The following is a 23268-nucleotide window of genomic DNA, read 5'->3' on the forward strand; positions in this document are numbered from 1 at the left end:
TTACTCTGCAAAATATACGGGTAATATTATTCAGTGAACGTTCGCCGGAAGAGGATGGCAATACAAACATTTTTTCATGTGCAGAACTTCGCAATTTCTTCAATCGAACCCATTATATTTTTTGGAGTGTATCCTTATTTTGCCAGGAACTGCCATGTGTTTATGAAGAAATTACCATCCTCTGACAATGTAAATTTTCATAAAAACGTTCGCAAGTGTCGATGCCTCCCGTTAACATTCGTTGGCTATTGCGGTCCACACATTATTTGGCCCATTGGAGCATTCCACCAAATCCACCTTAAGTGAAAGGGCCAAATCTCATTCTCATGTAAAACCAAATTTAAAAAGAGAGGGCCAAATCTGTTTTCTCGAGGAAGAAGGGGTTAGGCAGAGGCTGGACGCGGCGACAAATTGCACCGAGTTAGTTTTAGGTTAACAACAATATCTTTTTGCTTCCCGTACCAAGACCATTTACAAAAGCGAAGGGGCGAAACAGAATAGAATAGAATAGAATCCCATCCTCTCCATCCTAGGAGAGCCCGCATTCCCTTCCCTTCCCCTCCACCTCGTCGCCCTCGCAGATCCCCCACCCCCCGGCGAATGGCGTCCCGTCTCGCGTCCCGCCTCCTCCTCCGCCGCCCCGCCGCCGTAACCCCTCCCTCCCCCCCTCTTCTCCTTTTCCTCTCATACATGTATCCATGTCCCGGGTGATCTGGTGCGGTGATTCGGCCGGATTGGGGATCATCTGCCGGGCGGTTTCCGCGGACGGGCTTGGTTGCCACGGGGGCGATTTACCGTCGCTTTCCTCGTATTTTCTGTGCGAAAAGGATTTCTGTAATCTTCTGCGTCGCCTGCGCAGAATTGATTTTCTTCGGATCGTTTTACGGCGAGTGTGGCACGTCTGATTTTGGCGTCGTGTTGGGGCGTAGAGATTTTACCCCTTTTTTTTTCGCGTCAGATAGTCTTGATTTGATCCGTAGAGGATCGTTGAACCGTGATGAAGGAATACCCCTGAGACGATCGGAGATCATACCAGATTTTTGCTTCTTCTCACGCTTCGTTTCTGCCTTACTGGGCAGAGTTCAGGTTGACGATCTCTAGATGTCCACCAAAACGTGTATGCTGCAAAAGTGAATGCTTGTTGTTGATATGGTTAAGAAATTCGGAATTTGTCATGTCTGAAACTTAGTAATGTATGTAGCCTTGGAGTTCATTGACCTGTTTGAGTAGACTAGCGCTCAATTTTTCACGCGCATACTAACTTCTCCAATGTAGATTTGTACCCATTTCTGTGATCTGTTAACCGGTTTATTTTGATTTTGCAATTGTTTGGTGGTTTACTTATCATCCTTGAACTTGCATCAGGTCGTCCATCTATCCATTTACTTTTAGAATGCATGCTTAGGTCCCTTAAAAAACGTTAAGTAGGTCAGCTAAACTGGTTGTGGAGGATGTGTCTAGGAGAGCTTGCAAGATATTTTGACCTGATTGAGCAGACTAGAGCTCAGAGTTTCACATGTAAGCTCAGTACCCAAATGCAGATGCTTTTTTTATATGAATGTTCAGTGATCTGTCAACTAGTTAAGTTTGATTTTGACATCGTTTGATGGTTGAACCACTAGGATTTGGTTGCCGTGGAGGAGATTTGCTGTCTCTTCTACGTCGTCTGTGCAGAATTTATTAATAATTCAAAGCCCTTCTTTCTGTCAGATCGTTTTAGATCGTTTTACGGGTGGTAGGTGTGGTGGATTTTGACGTCATATGGGTTGTAGAGATTTTGTCCTTTTTGCGTCAGATAATCTTGATTTTTTTTGGACAAAGATAATCTTGATTCGATCTGTAGAGAATTATTAAGCCACATTGAAGGAATAACCTGTGACGATCGGAATACATGCCAAATTATTGCTTGCTTCCATAATTGATTTTGGCCTTATTTAGCAGAGTTCAGGCTATAATAATTTCTAGATATCGAACGAAACCTGGATGCTGCAAAGTGAATGCGAGTTGTTGATATGATTTACACATTTGGGGAACTATGGGGATGTGTGTACAAGAGCTTGCATGCTATGGCTCAACTAGATGAGCCAATTCATCATATCTGAAACTTAATCTTGTAGTCTGGGAATTCTATGACCTTGTTAAGCAGACAGAGTTTCGCACGTAAGCTGAGTGCATAAATGCAGATGTGTCCTGTTGTACGCATGTTCGTTGATCTGTTAACTATTTTAGTTGGATTTTGCCATCAGTTGATGGTTGGATCAACTGTAAGATGCAGTAAGAGTGAAGTGGACTTATGTTCCTTGAACTTGCAATGGGTCCATCTACATGCATTTAATTTGAAAATGCACGTGTAGTCCCCTTAAACACGTTAAGTGGGTCACTAGGGTAGTCCAACCGTGCCACACTGTCATGTTTCTGTATTTTGTTTGTTGGTTACACTAATTTTTAGATGATTGAGTTCTTCACATACGAGCGATAACATAATAGTACATCACACAACCTCTGTTTTTCTTTTCTATTGGGAAATTTTGTTTTTGCCACTTGGTTCTGTTGCTGACATGCACGACCAGACCACATTGTCTGTGGCACAGCCGGTAGAAAAATGAGTAAATGGCACTGCTTAGTGCCAAAAACTAATTTCTTTCGCATTAATTTGTTTCTACAGAGTTATATAGTTACCCTTTGTTCATTTACTTTTGTATGCTTAAATTTGGTAGGTTGTTCTAATGGTTCTAGTGCGCTTGTAGGTATTAAGTTTGCTCCAGAGTTCTAGACATGCTAGACATTTCAGCACTCAGTTACTTGAAGGTTAGTAGCTCTACAGATGTTACTTTCGAAGTTGGTTACTGTTAGTTTCCTTAGCAACTAATGCTTTTCTGCAATCTTCATCGCAGGTGTTCCGAGACTTCCAAAGCCAACATGGTAGGGAGCAACCTTTGTGCTTCATTTTATCATTTTGTGATTGTACTGTATAAGTTATTTACTGATAAAACTTTATTGTGTCTAGTTGATGGTTGTTATCACTTATACACTGTTATAAAACCCACTGTTGTCATTGAATAAAGTATGACCTCTAATGATTTGTTGTAGTGAACGCTATTTCCTTCGAAATGCTTCTCCTTATCAAATTTGGAGTAGATCATTTGCTTCAGAGAATGGTAAGGTATATCAGCCCTGTAGAGGATATTAATAATAGTGAATTGTTGCCTGACAAATTCTTTATCATCTCTTGTCTTTGTCTTAAGGTGACTTGGTTGAAGCTGTTGTGCCCTTCATGGGTGAATCTGTCACTGATGGAACCCTTGCCAATTTCTTAAAGAGTATGCACCTGTCTGTCTCTGTGATTCAAGTCGTCAATGTTTATGCTCCTGACATGTTATTTGCTGCAGAACCTGGTGATAGAGTTGAAGCTGATGAGGCGATAGCTCAGATTGAAACTGACAAGGTGATGCTTTGGCTCATTCATTCCCATTTTAATACCTGTTTTTAGTTTGTTCTGCTGTTCTTGGTGATCGAACGATCCTTAAAATTGAAGTGCTCCATTCTATTTTCAGGTTACAATAGATGTTTCCAGTCCAGAAGCTGGGGTAATTGAAAAGGTGACTGCCATCCAAGCATTTTGTGATTTCAAATTTACTTTGCACAGCCCACAATCTACCTCAATTGTGTATTTAGCAGTATGGTTACTCTCCTGATCACATCAGTGCTTTGCAGTTCATTGCCAGTGAAGGTGACACTGTTACTCCAGGTACCAAAGTTGCCGTGATATCTAAGTCTGCTGCTCCAAGTGAGGCCCATGTTGCACCATCTGAAGAGACCTCCCAGAAGGAGACCCCTCCACCACCTCCTCCAGAAAAACCTAAGGTCGAGGCAAAATCACCAAAAGTAGAATCTGTCAAACCACAGGCGTCAAAACTAGCCTCCCCCTCAGAACCTCAGCTCCCTCCAAAGGAAAGAGAGAGACGGGTAAGGCCATTCATGTCATTTGGTTATATATGGTTGATCAGACATGCTATGGAGACATCATTTTTAGATTGTGATAAGTGCAGGTGTCAATGCCAAGGCTCAGGAAGCGTATAGCAAATCGTTTGAAGGATTCTCAGAACACTTTTGCACTACTGACTACATTCAACGAAGTTGACATGTAAGTTCATCAGTCGTTTGTTTTCTAATATCTGTACCTTTGTAGTGTCAGTGTGGTTGGTGTACCCATGAATGCATCACAGGCTTTTGGCACCTGTGTGAGCCTAAGTTACACCAAACTTGCCCAAATTTCTCCACTAACATTATTCCAAAAACAATGTCCCTCTCCATTATGTCCTTGGGTTGACATGATGAGTCTGTAAAGTGTAAATGAAGCACCATTAAACTGTATCAAGTATAAATAATGTGTAAGTATGCTTCAAACATGTTATGCTCCAAAATAATTAGTCGGAAGAGTACGAAAAAAGTATTTATGTTCCATAATAGTTGTCCTATTGAGTTTACATCTTTGTGCTTATCTTCTAATGCTTTCTTGGTATGTCTTTATTTTACTATATGCTGCTGATACGTCCCTGAATAAGTTGTTTCATTTTTATTACAACTGTTTCTTCATTGCATTAGGACCAATTTGATGAAGCTGCGGACTGACTACAAAGATGAGTTTGTTAAGAAGCATGGTGTCAAATTGGGTCTGATGTCCTGCTTTGTTAAGGTAGTAGCAATCTGATGAGCAGCTTAAACAATTGTTTCGGTAATTTCCTGGGTCGTCCTAAATGCACTTGTTTTTTGAAGGCTGCTGTTTCTGCGCTTCAAAATCAGCCAATTGTTAATGCTGTTATTGATGGCGATGACATCATCTACAGAGACTACATTGATGTTAGTGTTGCTGTTGGCACTTCCAAGGTACTGACACCTTTTTCCTTCTCTAGGTTGAATTACCGATTGACCAGCGTTGTTTTTACCATGCATCCTGCTGTCATAATGTGATATGAATGTCATTTTGCTTTAGGGTCTTGTGGTGCCAGTTATCCGTGATACGGAAGGAATGAACTTTGCTGACATTGAGAAGGGGATAAACAGCCTTGCAAAGAAGGCAACTGAGGGGGCATTATCAATTGATGAGATGGCAGGGGGAACCTTCACAATCTCAAACGGCGGTGTCTATGGAAGTCTTATCAGCACACCTATCATCAACCCTCCACAGGTTCTCATTTTGTTTGCTGCCTTCTTTGTCTCTTTGTTAAAATCCTACAATTCACCTCCTAACTCAACCCTTAATTCCCGTGTCTAATGCAGTCAGCAATTCTTGGAATGCATTCTATTGTCCAACGCCCTGTGGTTGTGGATGGCTCCATCCTTGCGAGGCCAATGATGTACCTTGCACTGACATATGACCATAGGCTGATAGATGGCAGAGAAGCTGTCCTGTTTCTGCGCCGCATCAAGGACGTGGTTGAAGATCCACGGAGGTTGCTCCTTGACATATAGTTCCATTTGTTTCTTCTGGGGTAAAAGATTGCTTCTCATTGATTTCGGAATAATTGTACACAAAATTTTGACTCATGCCGTAGTCGCTTCTCCAACAATTGAGAATTCGGTTGCTGGCCTCTGAATTGTAGGAGAAACATCAACGAATTTGTTTCCCTTTTCTGAGGTGATACTTGTTGGGACGTACTGGTTCCCTAAACATATCATGATTTACAATAGCATATGGACACCCTCCTCAACTTTGTTGTGCCATTTAACGTGATAATAATTATGACATGTGACGCCTGGTTGGTATCAGGCAGGTGCTCGATCTTGACAGTTCCAGTGTATTTCCCACCTTTGCAATTTTGAATTGCCGTGTCTAAATATCCAGTAGAATTCAGCAAATTATTTGAGCTTTTTAAGTTTCTCAGGTCATCCTTTTCGCATTCTAGTTCTAGTGACACAAGGTTCCCAGTGAAGTTTTCCCGTGATTCTGCACGACAAACACTCTAGGTCTCTGCAAGCGGATGAGTCGTCTGCAAGTGAAATGAAATCTGTGCATAATTCAGTCAGTGATTCTTGAAATGTGTTCCAACGTCCAACACCCTGTGGTTGTGGATGGCAACATTCTTGCAAGATTCTTTGATGTACCTACAACCGTTTCACTTGTGGTGTGCGGCTGAATGAGTGGTGTGCGAAAAGGAAAAAACGCGAGAGCGGTGCTGATCCTCACCATGTGGTCACTGTGGAAGCACCGCAATGCAATAGTGTTGGACGGAGTGGTGCCATCCAAGATAGCGGTGCTCAGGGCATCTTCAGCCGTTGGCCCCCCAGGAGGGGCAAAAAAACGCCCCCTGGGGGCGCACCGGCGCTAAACCGCGCACTGGGGGCGTGATGTCCCCCAGTCGCGGCGCCCACGGTTAGTCAAAAAAGTCAAATACGGCGCAAAAACGGCTCAAATTTAATGCAAACATCGGCGAGTTCATTCAAACTTAAACATATTTTATAAAAAAGAAAAAAAAACTACCGCGGGCTACCCCCTCTGTCTCCCTCGCCGCCCGCCGTCTCCCTTGCCGCCCGCCCACGCGGTTCTACATGCCGAGGAGGCGGTAGAACCGCGTGTAGTCGTCGTCGTCATCGTCGTCGTCGTCGCCGCCTCCGCCGTCCCTGCTGCATCCCTCCCTCGGTTGGCGCGGCGGGTTGGACGGACCGGGGGCGTCGTCGTCGTCGTCGCTGTCGAGGACCACGACGCCGTGCTCGTCCTCGCGCCCACGCTTGCGGGCGGCGATCTCCTCCAGGGCCCGGCGCTGCCGGACCATCTCGTCGCGGAGGTAGTCGTCCCGCGCCCACCACATGGCGTCCTCGTCGGAGAAGCCGCGCCGGGCTATCTCCTCGTACTCTGCGGGGAGGACGGGCTCCGGCTTGGGCTCGGCGAGGACGAAGCGGCCGGTTGGTGGAGAGGCGTTGGCGCCGCCGGAGCTGCGGGTGCGCGCGCTGACCGGCGTGTCCTGGGGCTCCGGCTTGACAGGGCGGAGGCAGGGCGAGCCGTCGGACGAGGAGGAGGACCCCCCCAGTCTCCATGCGCCTCGGGGTCCAGGAGCTTCCCCGGCGGCGTGAGAAGGAAGGGGGAGCGGGGTACTCCAGGCGCGGCGTGTTGCCGCCCTCGATGTACTCGAGGACGGCCTCCAACGTGCGCCCGGGCACGCCCCACCACAGACGCCGGCCGGCGGCGTTGAGCCTGCCGGAGGGCACGACGCCGTTGGTGGCCTCGAGCTGCTCGGCCTGACGGCGGCGGAAGTAAGGTTCCCAGAGCGGGCTGTCGGGGGCGTACCGTGGCGCCTCCCTCGCCGCACGCGGCAGGTTCGAGCGGATGCGTGCGATCTCCGCACGCCGCGCCGCGCCGGTCGGTACCGGGGGCACCGGCACGCCGCCCGCGCTGATCCTCCACGTCCCGGGCACCCGCATGTCCGGCGGGACCGGGTACTCGGCCTCGTAAAGGAGGCGAGCCTCGTCTTCGTGAAGATGGCGGCGGCCGAAGCCGTTCGCCGCCGCGCCGTCGCCTGGGAAGCGCTCGGCCATGGGTGTGAACTGGGGACGGCGAAAGAGAGGAGAGAAGAGGGAGGAAACGACGGCGGCGGGAGAGTGTGAGTCGCCGAGTGCGCCGGGGCGCTTCATATATAGGCCAAGGCGCGCGTGTCACCGTGTGTACGCGTGGCGGGCGAGGGAGGGCGAGGGACGCGCGTCGTCCGGTCTTCACTGCGCCGCCCGTGAGGCATCAATGGTGCAGGCTGACCGGTGCGGCAGCGCGGCAGCTTTGGCATTGATTCGTCACGGAAAACGAGGCGATGAGGACGACGAAGGGCCGAGAAGAGAGCCGTGTCGCTGACGCGGCGGGCTCGCGGCTTTTTCGCGCCAAAACAGTTCGCCCGGCGCCGCCGGGCGCCCCCAGCGCGCCGGGTTCGGGCTGGGTCCGCCGGCGCTGTTTTCGGCCCAAGCCGGCGAAAATCGGGCTCCTGGGGCACGACTGGGCCGTTTTTTCAGCGCCGGCGCGAAAAAAACGCCTGAGGAGGCCTTCCTAGGGGCGCGACTGGAGATGCCCTCAGTGCCATCGAGGGAGAAGCTCGTAGTTGGAGCTAGGAGGCTTTCTGGGAGGGTGTGGAGTGCTTGGCTAGCACTCGTAAATCTGATATGTACTGTGAAGGGGCTCTTTACCCCTTCTTTAATATGTATATGATACGCAATTGTGTCGGGGATATGCCCCGCGGCGTAAACCGGACGGAAGGATAAGCCGGCCGGACTTGGCGATTCACCGGTGACCTGCACAGACCAGACGGTTTACAGTTCATTGGTAATCCGGCAGGCGGGCCAGAGGAGCGACAAGACCCGGTGGCCCGTCTGGCGGTTCATGAAGGCCGGTTCATATTATGGTGGGCCGGTTTAAGAGGAAAGGAATATTTACCTTACAAAGAGTTAAGACCAGGACTTGTATCCGGTTTGTATTAGAGATAGACTAGTCCTAATCCTAATAGGACTCCACATGTAACTCGCCCCTTCAACATATATAAGGAGGGGCAGGGCTCCCCAAAGAGGGACAGACAACAATCAATAATCTCTAGGGCTAGACACAAAGAGGAGAGCCGGTTTACGGCGACTCCCTCGTGATGATAATGAGACCTAGCCTCAAACAGCATGTAGGGTTTTTACCGGATGATGTTTCCCGGGGCCCGAAGCTGTCTAAATCCCTGTCTTGTGTTGCGTCTCTCGATTCCGCTCAACCCCTCTCAAGCTATCACATAGATGCGTTGGCCTCGCGACTAAGTCCTCACACTAAGGACATCTGCCGTGACAAAACCACGACAGTTGGCGCCCACTGTGGGGCCTGCGCACGGTGGTGTTGAGTTCTTGAAGGGATCTCCCCTAAGGTTTCGAGAAGTTTGCGATTAGCCGGATGAAGAAGAACCGATGCGGAAGAATCGCGCAAGATGACTCGGCATGGGACAGCTTTTTAGCAGAGCTGACGTGTTCATTGTTTATAATCAGAAGTTGTGATTGATTCTACAGGATCAAGACAAGAGCTAAGGGTTGCGTACGGTCGCCGGAAGCGCCGTGGTGATCCGCCAGTCAGATCGTTTTCGTGGACCGCCACAAGTTGCCAATCTGAGACACTGCTGTTGCAGTGAAAGAAAAAAAAATACGACGGCCGCCGATGGATCGTGTGCGTGCACGGCTGCTACATCGATTGAGAGGATGTTCAAAGGGATCAAGCAAAAGAAAATCAAAGCCGGCCATATTCTTCAAAGACCCGAAGACCAGATTAAAAAAAATAGGGACTTGTGGAGCGCCCTAGGACTGTGCGTGCGCGTGGATCAGAAGGAATATTAAACAAGTATATCAGTACGACAAGACAAAAAAGAAATAGTACTTTACGTTCAGATCAGCTATCATATCCGAATTCTACTCAGTACTGGTGCAAGTTCAGCAAGACAAAACCAAATCGGATAGCTGCCTAATTAGCCGGTCTAATCTGGGGCTGAGGTGAGGTAAACTTGGATATCTCTCTACGAGGAGATCAAAGGTAGCTGCTGTTTTCTTCATCACATGAAGACAAAGAAAAAAAACGGGACAAAGGAGGAGAAGGTCACGTGGAGACATCAGGTGTTATTTACTCTATCTATTTCATCAGCATGTAGTAATTCGCCTGGGAACAAATTACTCTGGCGTGTAATATTTTTTATGCAGGACCACTATTAAAAGAAAAAAGGGGCGGTGCTATACCACGGATGCATGTTCGGCGGTGCTGCATGGCTTCACAGGCACGCGTGTCGCGGTCCAGTTTACATCAAATGCGCCAGCTGACTCGCCCGTAAGCACCGCCTTACAACGCCACGGACGACTTACCCGTCCGCCCTCGCGGCCGATTCACGTATCTGCGCCAGCTTACAAACGTCACAGCCGACTCACCCATACGCACCGGTTTACCACGCCGCGGCCGGTTCACCCGTGAGCGACTTCAACTTCACCTAGCGATCATCAATTTCATGACGGATTATTTCCGGCCCGGCGCATCAGGTGATGTCCATCTAGAATATATTTTATTAGTACATATTATTTTTGTCAAAGAGCAGTTTATCTTTGCCTTGGTCTGCAATATTGTATGCAGGACAATTATTCATTATAGACGTGGTTTATACCATGGGTACGAAGCACGCGCTGGCAACGTCCTGCCCGGTGTTCGTCCGTGCCACATTACGCGGTGAATGGACGCGTACAAGACGCCGCCCTTACAGCCCGGTTTACATCAGCTTGCCGGGACCGTGCCTGCGTTTGACTCGCCCGTCCGAACCGGTTTACAACGCCGCAGCCGACTCATTTGTCTGTGCCGCCTCTGATGCTGCGGTCGTATTTTCCGTCCGTCTCTCGCGGCCTGGTCTACATCAACATACCGGGCAGCACCTGTCTGCATGAGCTGTTTATTGAGTATGAGCAAGTCACAACTTGGGTAGCCCGGTTCTTTTCAACAAATTGGAGGCGAATTATCATCAACCGTCGTCTGCATTGGATGGCTCAATGGAGGGGCACACAAGTCGCCGCCACTATAGTTTGGTTAAACTTCAAAGAGCCAGTTGGAAGGAACCATTGGCCGAGTTGCTGACACGGCTCATACGGGATCATTTATAACCCACCGCAGTCACCTCAACCTTCTGTGGATTCACATCATGCTATCAACACCAATGATATACAAGTTATGCCGGTTTATATCACGGTCAAATATGGAGAGTTTCAAGCCAACTCCTCGAGTCACCTTGAGACTCGGGGGCTACGATGACATGACTCAGCAAATCTTGCCAGTTTCAGCAAATTTAAGAACCCCAGGACGATGGAGGGAAAGATAACCCGGTCCCGGAGGCTACTGTTATTTGAAGGCCGTCAGAAAATTTCCGGCTTAGAAAGTATATGACAGTTACAAAATCCCGGCTCAATGAAGAAGTTCCGGGTCATCAGAAAGGATTCCGGTTTAAAATCCGGTTCAAGGGAAGTCAGTCTCACTGAAGCTCTCAAATATCCGGTTTACAATCCGGTTCAAGGGAAATCTGTTCTCCCACAAAGCTCTGAAGCTCTCAAATCTGGTTTGAAAATGTCCGGTTCAAAAAGGAATTAACTTCTCGCAAGTTCGAGTTGAAAGGCCATCAGAAAATTTCCGGCTGAAAATGAAGATTCCGGTTTGCAATCCGGTTTAAGGAAAATTTGTTCTCCCACAAAGCTTTGAAGCTCTCAATATCCGGTTCAAATTCCGGTTCAAGAAGAATTTATCTCTTGCAAAAAAGTTAAAAATTACCGAAGAGGACCTGCTGCCATGATGCGCGGTTCAAACATGGGTATCCTGCCTTATTGGCCTAACATATTATTGATCACATGGGGGCTTCTGCTTCATAAAGCGGGGTCTCTGTCTTTCTTATCATGCGTGGTTACATGGAGTGGCTCTGTTTTTAAAGCGGACTCCGGTTTACCCCTTGACATTTGCTTTTTATACATCACTGGGGGCCTTGGTCGTGTCCGAACCAACGCGACACCTTTTGATAGGCGACAGCCACCAGATCACTTGGGGACATGGTCAAGTCTGAACCAGTCACGCCTCTTGGTCGGCCTAAGGCCACAAAATCACTTGGGGGCTTGGTCGAACCCGAACCATTGCCACGCCTCTTGATCTGGCATATATGCCACGAATCATTTGGGGACCTGGCTGACTTGAATCATTGTCACTCCTATTGGGGGCTTGGTCCTGTCCGACCATGGTAATACCATCTGATCAGCTCAGTATAGCATATTTTTGCAAACGGTTTTTATCATTGCCTTTGCTTCCATATTTTTTTCATAACTGTTATTTGATTTTTGTTGCGTTTTTTAAACCGACAACGTTTTAATCCGGTTCAACTATCAATTACAAATTGACGGAACACGGTCAAGTCCTAATCCGGCGGCCATCTTCCCGGTTTGATTTTCTATTATCATCCTATTATGGAGTAAACCGGCGTTCATTAACCCGGCTTGACTTTCAATTACAAGTTGTCAATACAGGATCAAGTCATAATCCGGAGACTATCAGCCCGGTCTGGTTTGACTATGAGTCGCCAGTATTATATATGGTTAAACCGGTGTTTATCACAACCCGGTACGGTTTATCATCAACCGGCATAGTATGAAAGGAGTTATCATTACTCAAGATTGGGGTTATCACTCTTACTACAAAAAGTTGGTAAAACTAGCAATGTGATTCAATATCATAGGTATGATATATTTCATATTTGATTATTCTTAAGTGTAGCCTTGGTTATAAACCCAGGTTATATGTTGGGCATTATGACCCGTCCGGCGGTAAACCGCCAGGACACTTTAAACTTGTTGTATGCAGAAACAGGTTGAATAAAGCATGATTATAAATCGTTGGCGTTTATTAAACCGGCCTGGCTTTTGAATATAAGTCACCAGTATATATTTGGATTGTGACATTGGAATCATGCGCTTATAAATCATTGGGTTATATTATTCAAATAGCCGAACTTGGCTGAATTTTCATTATGATATTGAATGAATATGGTTTTCATACCGGATTATATTATCTTGAATAGCCAACATGGCTGGATTTTTATTAATAACCGATATTATTGAGGTTTTCAAAGTCGCTTTAGCGCACTGGATATTATTTTATCAAAGGATATGGTTTATTCTACAATTGAAGGAATAGTCCCGAGTCGCTGCAGGCTTACGACCCGGCACTTGGGGGCTACATTATTCAAATTGAGGTTATATGCAAGTCTCATGTCGCTGCAAGCATGCACCATGACACTTGGGGGCTAATGCAAAGTCATTTTTTGCTCATTTTATTGAAGACCCGACTCATCATATCATAATGAGCCGGCCCTTGGGGGCTACCAATTGCTCCTGTCAAACATTCAAGGTATACAAGACTTAATCCATTATATTAAAGGGTTCATTGCTCGGTTGGTAAAACACAAAGCTCTTAACCTTGTGGACGTGGGTTCAAGCCCTACGATGGAAGCTACATTATAAGATGTTATTTTCATTGAAGTATATATAAAGTCCCAGCTCAATAATTATCTTATTGAGCCGGCCCTTGAGGGTTACACGTTGCTGTTACATTCTACATGATCATATTTTCAAAAGTCCCTGCTCATTATTGCATAATGACCCGGCCCTTGGGGGCTACACTGGTTGAAGTTTTTTGAGCATCAGGCAATTACAAGTCCCAGGTTGCTGCAAGCATGACAACCCGACACTTGGGGGCTACATAATATGGAGTGTTCAGTTTTTATTCGTGACTGGGATGAACAACAGGGATTTCTTCATCCGAGGCAGTATTCATATTGAAGCAAGTCTTAAACCATCACTTTGTTCTGCTCAAGACTTGGGGGCTACAGGTAATATGCATATAAGGAGAAATATTTTCAAATTCTCAGTTTTGAGCAAACCAGATTGACCCGGTGTCACCAATTAATCATTACGACCCTGTGGCTGCAACCCGGCATCATCAACAATCATAACCCGGCGTCTATAAACGGTCATAATCCAGAATCATTAGTTTTATAACCCGGCCATTTTGGTAATGTTAAACCGGCAAGTTTTTACATCTTCAAACCGATTGAATATCAGATGAGTATTTCAAAGACCAATATCTCTTAAACCGGCGCTTTGGAAGCCGACTCAAGTGGATTATTCTTCACAATATTTTTTCTATAAGAAACCAACATCAGCAATTTGAGTATGAAGCTGGTTATTAACCCGGATTTTTTAGAAGGAGGAAATGACAAGGACTTAAGGACGATCAGGTGCCGGTTTACAAGAATTATTAATCCAGAGCACAACCTGTCAAATTTGTTCTTGTGTTTATTTTTGCAGCATAAGTTTACCATGGATAAATCCAAGCTAAACTTGGGGGCTAATGTCGGGGATATGCCCCGCGGCGTAAACCGGACGGAAGGATAAGCCGGCCGGACTTGGCGATTCACCGGTGACCTGCACAGACCAGACGGTTTACAGTTCATTGGTAATCCGGCAGGCGGGCCAGAGGAGCGACAAGACCCGGTGGCCCGTCTGGCGATTCATGAAGGCCGGTTCATATTATGGTGGGCCGGTTTAAGAGGAAAGGAATATTTACCTTACAAAGAGTTAAGACCAGGACTTGTATCCGGTTTGTATTAGAGATAGACTAGTCCTAATCCTAATAGGACTCCACATGTAACTCGCCCCTTCAACATATATAAGGAGGGACAGGGCTCCCCAAAGAGGGACAGACAATAATCAATAATCTCTAGGGCTAGACACAAAGAGGAGAGCCGGTTTACGGCGACTCCCTCGTGATGATAATGAGACCTAGCCTCAAACAGCATGTAGGGTTTTTACCGGATGATGTTTCCCGGGGCCCGAAGCTGTCTAAATCCCTGTCTTGTGTTGCGTCTCTCGATTCCGCTCAACCCCTCTCAAGCTATCACATAGATGCGTTGGCCTCGCGACTAAGTCCTCACACTAAGGACATCTGCCGTGACAAAACCACGACAAATTGCATGTGAGTTTCCCAATCACACATGTCATGATGAAAATGAATGAACTGTTCAAACGTTGCCGCTCCTCCATGCTCAGGCACAACATTCTCACCCTAAAACTGAAACCCTTGATCGTAGATACGTTCCGGGCACTCATCTTCTACGATCATATTGTGCATGATCACACAAGCAGTCATCACCCACAGCACGACTTCACTTTCCCCCGACCCTCGTGTCGCCCCGAGCGGGCGACTCGGGGGCGATGAAATCCTAGCGCCCGAGGCCCCCGCTCCTCCTCTCCCTCCCTCCCCACCGCCACCTGAGGACGCCGCCGATCGCCGCGCAGCCTCCAGTGAAGGTGGTGGCGAGGCTCTGCTGCCCTGCCTTGCTGCATGGAGCCTTGGGCGCCAGGGCGGCGGCCCTGGACATGGCTGGCGGCGTCGATCTCACCGGTGGGTGGCGCTGCATGGTCGCCCTTCTGGTCGCGCGGGCAGCGGTTGGGCGGCGGAGGCATCTCGCTGCTCGGAACTCCGGCCTCCTTCCCAATGCAGCTTCCCCCTTCGCCGATCTGGATCCGGCCCTTTTGGGCTGCCAGATCTGGTCTAGAGGGTGTGGTGACAGAAGCTTGGAATGGGGAATCCCCTGGTCGACTCCGCATCGACCTCGACGACGGCGGCGGTGCTTCGACTTAGCTCTTTCCCTCATGAGGGCGCGTTGAGATTCCTCTTCCTCCCCCACCTCCACCCCTTTTTTAGTCCCCGGGTGAAAACCTAGGCATTTGGCAGGTCGGCGGTGGCATTCTGGCGTCGTGGTCCTTCTTGAAGGCGTCGGCTTGGGGTAGGGCTGGGGATGGGGTGCTGCAGGGTGTGGGTTGGTGGCGGCTGTGGTGCAGTGCGTCCTCGGATGCCCGACGACGGTGGAGGCGAGGGATTTGAGTCCTGTTACCCTTCAGCGGCGGCTGCCCTGCCACGTTCGTGCTTGCCGGCCAATGAGTGGCATCCCTGTGCTGGATGTAGGGGAGATAGTGGTCTCCCCTCCGGCAATGGTGCGACTGGGTTATGGCAGAGCCAATGGTTTCATTCTACAAGGCTCGATCCTCCTTTCGCTGCTCGTCCGTGATCCGTGGACTCCTCTGTCCCCGTTGTTCTGGTCGGAGGGTGCTCTCCGATGGCATGGTTGTTTTCCCCCTGTGTTGGCATTTCCGCTCTTTGGCCGGATCTGTAGTTTCGGCCTTAGGTGGCCGTGTTTGTAATTTTTCTGTTTTTCCATGCTCAGTCGTTGTAATAATCTGCACCTTGTATCCTAGCCGGTTGATGGCTTCATTAATTTAGAAGTCGGGCTATATGCCTTTCATCTTAAAAAAAACCTCCCACAGCTTCTTCGTGCTCCAAGTCCTAGCAGGATACCGAACAATGCCCCATCGAGATTGCAAAACACCAAAGGCATGCTCGACGTCCTTCCTAGCACTCTCTTGCTCTTGGGTAATTCTTTTCCTTTTCTCTCCGACAGGGCTGGGGATTGTCTTCACAATAGTGGTCCACTGATGATAGATACGGTCACCTAGGTAATATCCTTTGTCGTAGTTGTGGCCATTGATGGTAACATTCACCGGTGGGCTGTTGCCTTCGGTAAGCCTAGCAAACACCGGAGAGCGCTAAAGCACGTTGAATCATTGTGTGATCCTGCCATGCCAAAGAAAAGAGTGCCAGATTCAGAGATCTTGTGAGGCCACAACCTCAAGTATGACGGTGCAAGCCCTGACATAGCCCTTATACTGCCCTTGCCAAGCAGAAGGGCAGTTCTTCCACTCCCAGTGCATGCAGTCTATGATGTCAAGCATCCCTGGGAATCCTCTGCCGGCATTCATCGCCAACAAGCGGGTTGTATCTTCAGCAGTCGTCTCTCTCAAGTACTCAGGGCCAAACATAGCAATCACAGCCCTGCAAAACTTGTACATGGAGTCTAGACATGTAGACTCACTCATACGGATGTACTCATCAATGAGATCACCGGGCGCTCCGTATGCAAGCATCCGGACGACTGCAGTGCATTTCTGATAAGAGAAGAAGCCAATCTTTCCAACGACATCCTCTTTGCACTCGAAATAGTCATCGTATCAGACTACCCCCTCTCTAATACGGTTGAAAAGAAGCCTATTCATACAGAAACACCGTCGGAATTTCTGATATTTGAATAGCAGGTTGGTTGTGTCAAAGTAGTCCTTCCAAAGAAGGAAATGACCGCTCTCTCGGTTGCGATTCAACACCGGAAGGTGCCCCAGGATGAAGCCACGGAACAACGGCCGTTGGCTATTAAGGTGGTGATGGACCAACACGGTAGCCAAGATCTCCTCCTCATCATAGGACGAGGAATCGTCTGAGTCGCAAAGGAAATTGTGAAAAAAGAACTCGTCGGCGGAATCCATTTTGTACCTTGGCAAATTGTCGAACAGTTTGCGGGCATCGACGAAGGACTCAACCGGCAAGGAGACGCGCGCCTCCCTTGGACCAGGTGGCTGCCCTAGAGGCGTCCGACGAGCGTGCCAGTGTCAGGGCGGAGGAGCTGGCTGGGGCGGTGAGGCGGCTTCTTGCTCGCGTCGGCGTCGGGTGGTGGGGGTGGGAAGCTTCGGTGCCCCGGCGGCGAGACGGTGGTGGGGGCAACGTGGGAGGTGGCGGCGTTGGGGGGAGGTGTGTCGGCACTGGTTGCTGGCAGAGGCGCCGGAAATGGGTGGCTGCGGTGACGTGGCAGAGGTGGGCGAGGGTTCGCTGTCGATCTTGGGGTGGGAGAGGATGGCCAATGTGCCACCGACCAGCGGGCCAGGAGGAGGAGGCGGCGGGCGCCGCGCGCGTTTGTTTTGTGTCCGCGCCGACACATGGGCCGGGAATGGGTCCGCTGGCGGACGAAAAGCGGACGCGCGTCCGTTTGGGTCGGTGCTTTGGGCCAACTTTTCTGTCCGAGCCGACCCAAATGGATGCGCGCGAACGAAATGCGTCGCCGCATTGGAGTTGCTTTTAGGTCATACTTTTTGCATTATAGCTGAATTTTGTTAAGTGGTACTGAAACAAAGTTACCATTGAAAAATCTGAATCACTTGTTTTTTCCATGATTTTGTATGACGAACGACCCTCAAGCTCTTTCTCATGATTACCTAGGACTACCTAGGATGAACGACCCTCAAGCTCACATCTCCAAGGCATGCATCATGCATGTGAGATGAGTCCAGTAGTTCCATGCGTATTTAATACCATGTCTTGCCATGGCATCCAGCCAAGATAAGAACACATGTTAGGGCTCAGAGTCTCCCACAACTTGCATATTAGAAACAAATTATCAATGAAATATTAGAAGATAACTGAGTCAGTAAGGCTAGTGTTCTCTTGCTCCACAGACAGATGAGTTTTGTATTGATTTCGGATGGTTATAGGTTTTACGGCTAAGATCAAACAAAGCCCTAGTCTTGTTCCGTACATAAGTGAACTATCCATGCATACTCAGGTGAGCACCTCAGCTCGCCAACGATGCGGTGTCGTAGCAGAGGGGGTCTTCTCCGGAGGCGGAGACGGACGGCGTCACGGCAGTGTACTAGATAGGGGAGCAGCATTGCTATTGGAGAAGGAACCCCATAGCTGTCAACGTTTATACATTTAGACCCTTATTGTTACTCTTGTTTTCAAATCACTATCTGTAACCCTCGGGCTATATAAGGGGTGGATGGATTTGTATCGATCAACTATTCTGCCAATTATTGGCTTTACATCAATATACACTTATACATACACTATATACTCAAATTCCTGTCTGTTCTTCCTGATCCATACATTCCTCCCTAATTTTGTTCGTGGTTTCTACTCAAATCCATGTCTGATCCATCTGGGATCTGACACTTTGTCCTTTTGGAAGCCGACGAAGCATGGTTTTCCTCTGGCGACGGGCTGCTTTCTTGACAATGTCCTCTGATCGTGGGTTCGACGAGGGCATCGATGCTCAAGCCGGTGCTTAGTGTGTTCGGAGTTAAGTGCTTTTCAGCATCTCGTATCTTTCGTTGTTTCTTTGTGTGGGCGTTAGTTTACATTAATGTGTGGCGGTGGGTTGTGTTGTTGGTTGTGAGCGTATCATTAATTTAACATCAGTCATTTTCTATATAAAAAAAATCTGAATTACATATGATCTTTTCCTGGTAGCTGACATGCAACAGTTGATGTATTTAGATCGAAAAGGTTTGTAAGAATGTGGTTGTAAACTTGTGACACAAAATCAGAGTATTCCCGGATCTGTGCCCATGAATTTCAGTAGAAAAAGTCAAATGGAAGTATTTGCAGTTGTTAGATCATCTAGACACATTAACAATCACATTACTGAGTTATTAATACGAAACATTTTCCTTGGATCACACATCCAGATTGGTTCTACATCGCATGGTAATTTGCTTGTCCTTGCAAAATGAAATTGTTCTCTCTTATACTCCCTCCGTTCCGAATTACTTGTCACAGAAATTGATATATCTAGAACTAAAATATATCTAGATACATTCATACCTGCGATAAGTAATTCGGAACGGAGGGAGTAAAAAATTACAATCCCATAATCCTTCCTCGAACCATTTTCTAATCTGTAAATGGCAGTTCTGGTGAACAATGGTCAAACTTTAAGTGTGATTGACGAACGAAGATCCTCCAAACCAGGTTGTTGAAACAAAAAGTGGGTTGCTCTTCACGCCGGCTGCCCTCTCCATCCCGACTCCTGCCTTGATCTTCGCCCTGAAATCGCCGAGGACCAGCGGCGCCGCCAGCACCTCGAAACCGCTCCTTGGCTGCGCTCGCTGCCGGCACCCGTCGACATGGACGGCGATTCCTATTTCGGCTCGTTCCTTGATCTTTACTCTGAGGTGCGGCGGCGCGCTAGATCCGCCGATGTGCACCGCCGCGCTAGATCCGCCGATGAGCGCCGCCGACAGCACCACCCCGAGCGCCGCTCGTGGCGACGCAATCCCAACTCCAAAACGTCATCTTCCCGTGAAACTGAGTCACACGCCCCGACCCCCGCGTCGCCCAAGCCGGGCGACCCGCCGGTGCCCCGTCGCCCGCCCGCCGCTCGCTCCCGCATCACCGTCGCCGGAGGGCCGGCCGGCAAAGCCGCGCTGGGCCCTGGGATGGCGGCGGCGGGGCTGTCCTTCCTCCTCCCCCCACCCCCACACCCCCCCAGATCTGGGTCGGCTGCGGCGGCGACCTCCTCCTCCTCCGGCGGCGGCGGCCTCACCTGCTCGCTGGCGGCGCAGGTGGACTGCCCCGGCCGAAGTTCCCCGCGGTGAAGCTCTGGTCCGCCCCGACGTGATCTGGACTCCGTCTCCGGCTAGCTGCGGCGCTCCGGCCGGCCGGCCTCGGCAGGGCCCTGCTAGCTGCGGCTCCTCCGAACCCCCCTCCCCCCGCGCGGCGAGTTCTAGGCCCGCCTCCTCGGGGGTCGGCCATGGAGGCTGCTGGTTGCGGTTGTGCCCGTCGGTGTCTGCCTCCTTTGGCACGCCGGTCGGGTTTGGCTGCGCGCAAATCCACGTCGACACCACCACCTCGCCCCACCTCCCGCTGCAGGGGCGGCTTCGGCCCGGCGGCAATGGACCTGCGTCCCCTTCCTGCTTCTATTGCCGGCCGGCGCGGCTTCGGACCCAACGAGCCTCGAAAGTTGCGCTCTTTCCGGCTTTCTTGGCTCTTTGGCTCATCGGCATATCCGCATCATCACCACCCTGCGGTGTCTTGGTTAGCCATCCATCCTGGTGCATCTTCGTCACCGGCATGCTCGAGAGCTGCGTCCCCTTCCAGTTCCCTGGGCCCGTCGTCGTCCCTGCTGCTCCGGTCCCAGTGGCCCGGATCCGCGTTCCTTCTGGATCCTGGCTTATCTGGGGCTATGGTCACCGCCCCATCCCCACTTCATTCCGCGCAGCCACGCATCCTTGTCCTCCCCCGGAGTTCGCGCGCCCGACGATGCACGATGGCTCCTTTGGCACCGCGTGCGGCTCCCCTTCCTGCAGTCGCATCACCAGCCTACACCCGATGACCTCCTCTTCGACTCGTGTTCCGACGGCTTGGGATTGCTTGGAATTGGCCAGGGCGAAAGCCCTGCATCTTTTGCTGGCAGCGGCGACACCCGCGGGTGCCGTCACCTTTTGTCATGGCCGTTCTGTGCCCCTCTTCGAGCATCAGGGGAAACCCTAGGTCTGGGCTTCCGGATCGGGCGACAACGGCTTCTCGGTGTCGTTCTCCTTCTTGAAGGCGTTGTCTTGGTTGCTCGCGGCGTCCTCGGTGCGGGCTTTGGAGTTTTGGTCGTCTAGTTGTAGATTGGTTTGATTCTCTGGTCGGAGAGTTTAACCATGTTCTTCCTTGTTTGGGTCGTGCATCTTTCATCTCTTCGCTTCGGGCACCATGTTCACGCCCTTACATCCGTGTCATGTGTTGTACCAACTCCTGTAATCATTATTACTCTTTCTATCAATGCAATGATATGCAAACTTTGCGTATTCGTGAAAAAAAAGTGTGATTGACAAACCGAGCCTCCGCTTTGTTAATAGAAATGATTAACCTCACCCTAGCCCTCTTTGTTTCCACCCGACAAATTCATTCATAGTCTTTTTTGCAAATAAAATTCATTCATAGTTTAGGGCCATTCATGCATGGCTGGTCAGTATATCAGGCAGCTATAGCTTGTGCACCGGGCGATCATGCATGGTAGGGCGTGTAGCACCGTACCCGATTCGCATTGTTTGTATACCATGTGTACTCTCAAGCTAGTGAGTGAATAGCATAGAACTATCACAATTCGCGTTAGGGTTTTAAAAAACTATCAAAAAAAATTGTTTGTGACTAATAACTACCAGAACCGGTGTTGGCTGTTTCAAAAAACCCAAAACCCCTGTTGGTATGAAATTAAACTGGTTTATGACAGGTCGGACCCACCCCTAAACAAACCATCTATTTGACCGTTAGTTTGACCGTTAACTGACATGTGGGGGCCACATGTCACTTATCTCTTCCTTCTTCTCCTCCCTTATCTCTTTCTCTTCCTCCGCGCGCGCCAGCCGAACATGCACCGGCCGCCCCTCCTCCTCCCTCTCCCCCTCTCCGTGAGCTAGCCCTCCTCCCCCCGGTCGACCCTCCTCCTCCCTCTCCTCCTCTTACCGGAGCACGTCCTCCAGTAGGTGGCGGTGTGCCCCTCCATTGCACGCGGCAGCGCCCCTCTCGCCACTGCACAACGGTGCGCCGGCCGGCAAGGCAAGGAGCAGCAGCAACGGCGGCCGGCAACGAATAGCAGCAGATGCGGTCGGCAAGGAGCAGCAGCGCAGTCGGCAAGGAGCAATACGAGCAGCAGGCGCGGCCTACAAGGAGCTCCGCCTGGACTGATGCCGTCGCCCACCTGGAGGAGCCCGCCTCCGTGCAAAGGCCGGCACCACCACCTCGAGTTGGCGCCGCCATGGACCACCACCTCGAGCCGCCACCATCATGGACCACCACCTGGACCTGGCACCGAGGTCGGCCATGCCGCCGCCATGAAGGAGGTGCACGGGCCGCTCGAGGGGATGGAAGAGGGCTCGCGGCCGGCCACTGCTCACGGCTGCCACAACCACGGGATGGGCTGGCCTGGCCGCAGCCATGGCTGCCGGCCACAACCACGGCCGACTTATACAGGGACTTGATTGCTTTTTTGAAAAATGATTGAGGGACCCGATTGCTTTTTAAAAATCTTTGTAGGGGTTATTCTGTAAAAATAAGGACACAATTTTAAATTTATAAAAGAACCAGGGGTTGAAGAAAAAAAATTACATGAGATTTATTTTATTAGGGAGTAAGAGACACTGACATGTGGGGCCCACATGTTAGTTAACGGTCAAAGAAACGGTCAAACAATCAGTTCTCCTAAACGTGGGCCCCAACTGTCATAATCACGATCAATTGTAAAGCACTCGACCATTTGGGTTTTTTGAAACAACCGACACCGGTTCTGGTAGTTATTAGTCACAAACAAATTTTTGGTTGGAACCCTAACACGAATTGTGGTAGTTTTATGCTATTCACTCTAAACTAGTGCATCACTTTTCTCAGAAAAAAAAAACTAGTGCATCACTCTCCGACTCTGTCGTGCCATTTATCTCTTTGTTTGATCATATGCATAGGTAAACGGTATTTGAGACACAATCACTCCCAGTTTCATGTTCTCTTCCGATTAACTTCGCGTCACATATTTCACATGCAATGTTAAGAAATGGTTCTCTCTCATGCTAGGTGTCCATTGTATACATGCATTGTCGCTTCTCTTCACTTTTCCATGATAATGTAATGTGTACGATGAATGACCCTCAAGCTCTTCCCATGGTTCTGTACAACGAACCATTTTCTTTATTTTCTTTCCCGTTTTGAGAGATTATGCCCATCTCCTAAGCATGCATCATGCATTTGAGATGAGCCGAGCCATTACCATTAGTATTTAATAGCATGGCGTGGCGCCTTGGTGTCTAAGCTGAGACAAGAATATTAATGCATATGAGCACAAGCTACAAATTTAGAGAGTGACTCAGTTTCTCCCTAGCGCTGCTTACTAGAAAGCAAATACCAATGGGATATTTGAAGACAACTGAATTAGTTGTTGTGCGTCAGTGTTATCTTGCTTTACACACGAAGGATCTGGAGAAGATATTTATTTCCACGATCAAGGGAGGCACCATTAGGCCAACAACACGCAGGGGTAAACCTGGCCTCTCCTAGAAGGTTCTGTT

General features: G+C 49.3%; 1 protein-coding gene across 1 annotated transcript; it reads left to right on the forward strand.

Moving 5' to 3' along the window:
* The first annotated feature begins 411 nt into the window (after window positions 1–411).
* Window positions 412–5711, forward strand: LOC123091065 (dihydrolipoyllysine-residue succinyltransferase component of 2-oxoglutarate dehydrogenase complex 1, mitochondrial). The gene is made up of 13 exons (XM_044512464.1): window positions 412–648; window positions 2748–2808; window positions 2895–2922; window positions 3091–3158; window positions 3246–3320; window positions 3390–3445; window positions 3555–3599; window positions 3715–3966; window positions 4050–4144; window positions 4606–4696; window positions 4777–4887; window positions 4994–5188; window positions 5281–5711. Exons 1-13 carry the CDS (start codon window positions 601–603, stop codon window positions 5470–5472), a joined length of 1317 nt encoding a protein of 438 aa, XP_044368399.1. The 5' UTR covers window positions 412–600; the 3' UTR covers window positions 5473–5711.
* Window positions 5712–23268: the final 17557 nt, after the last annotated feature.

This window comes from Triticum aestivum, chromosome 4B (genome assembly GCF_018294505.1).
Source record: "Triticum aestivum cultivar Chinese Spring chromosome 4B, IWGSC CS RefSeq v2.1, whole genome shotgun sequence".
Lineage (NCBI taxonomy): Eukaryota > Viridiplantae > Streptophyta > Magnoliopsida > Poales > Poaceae > Triticum > Triticum aestivum.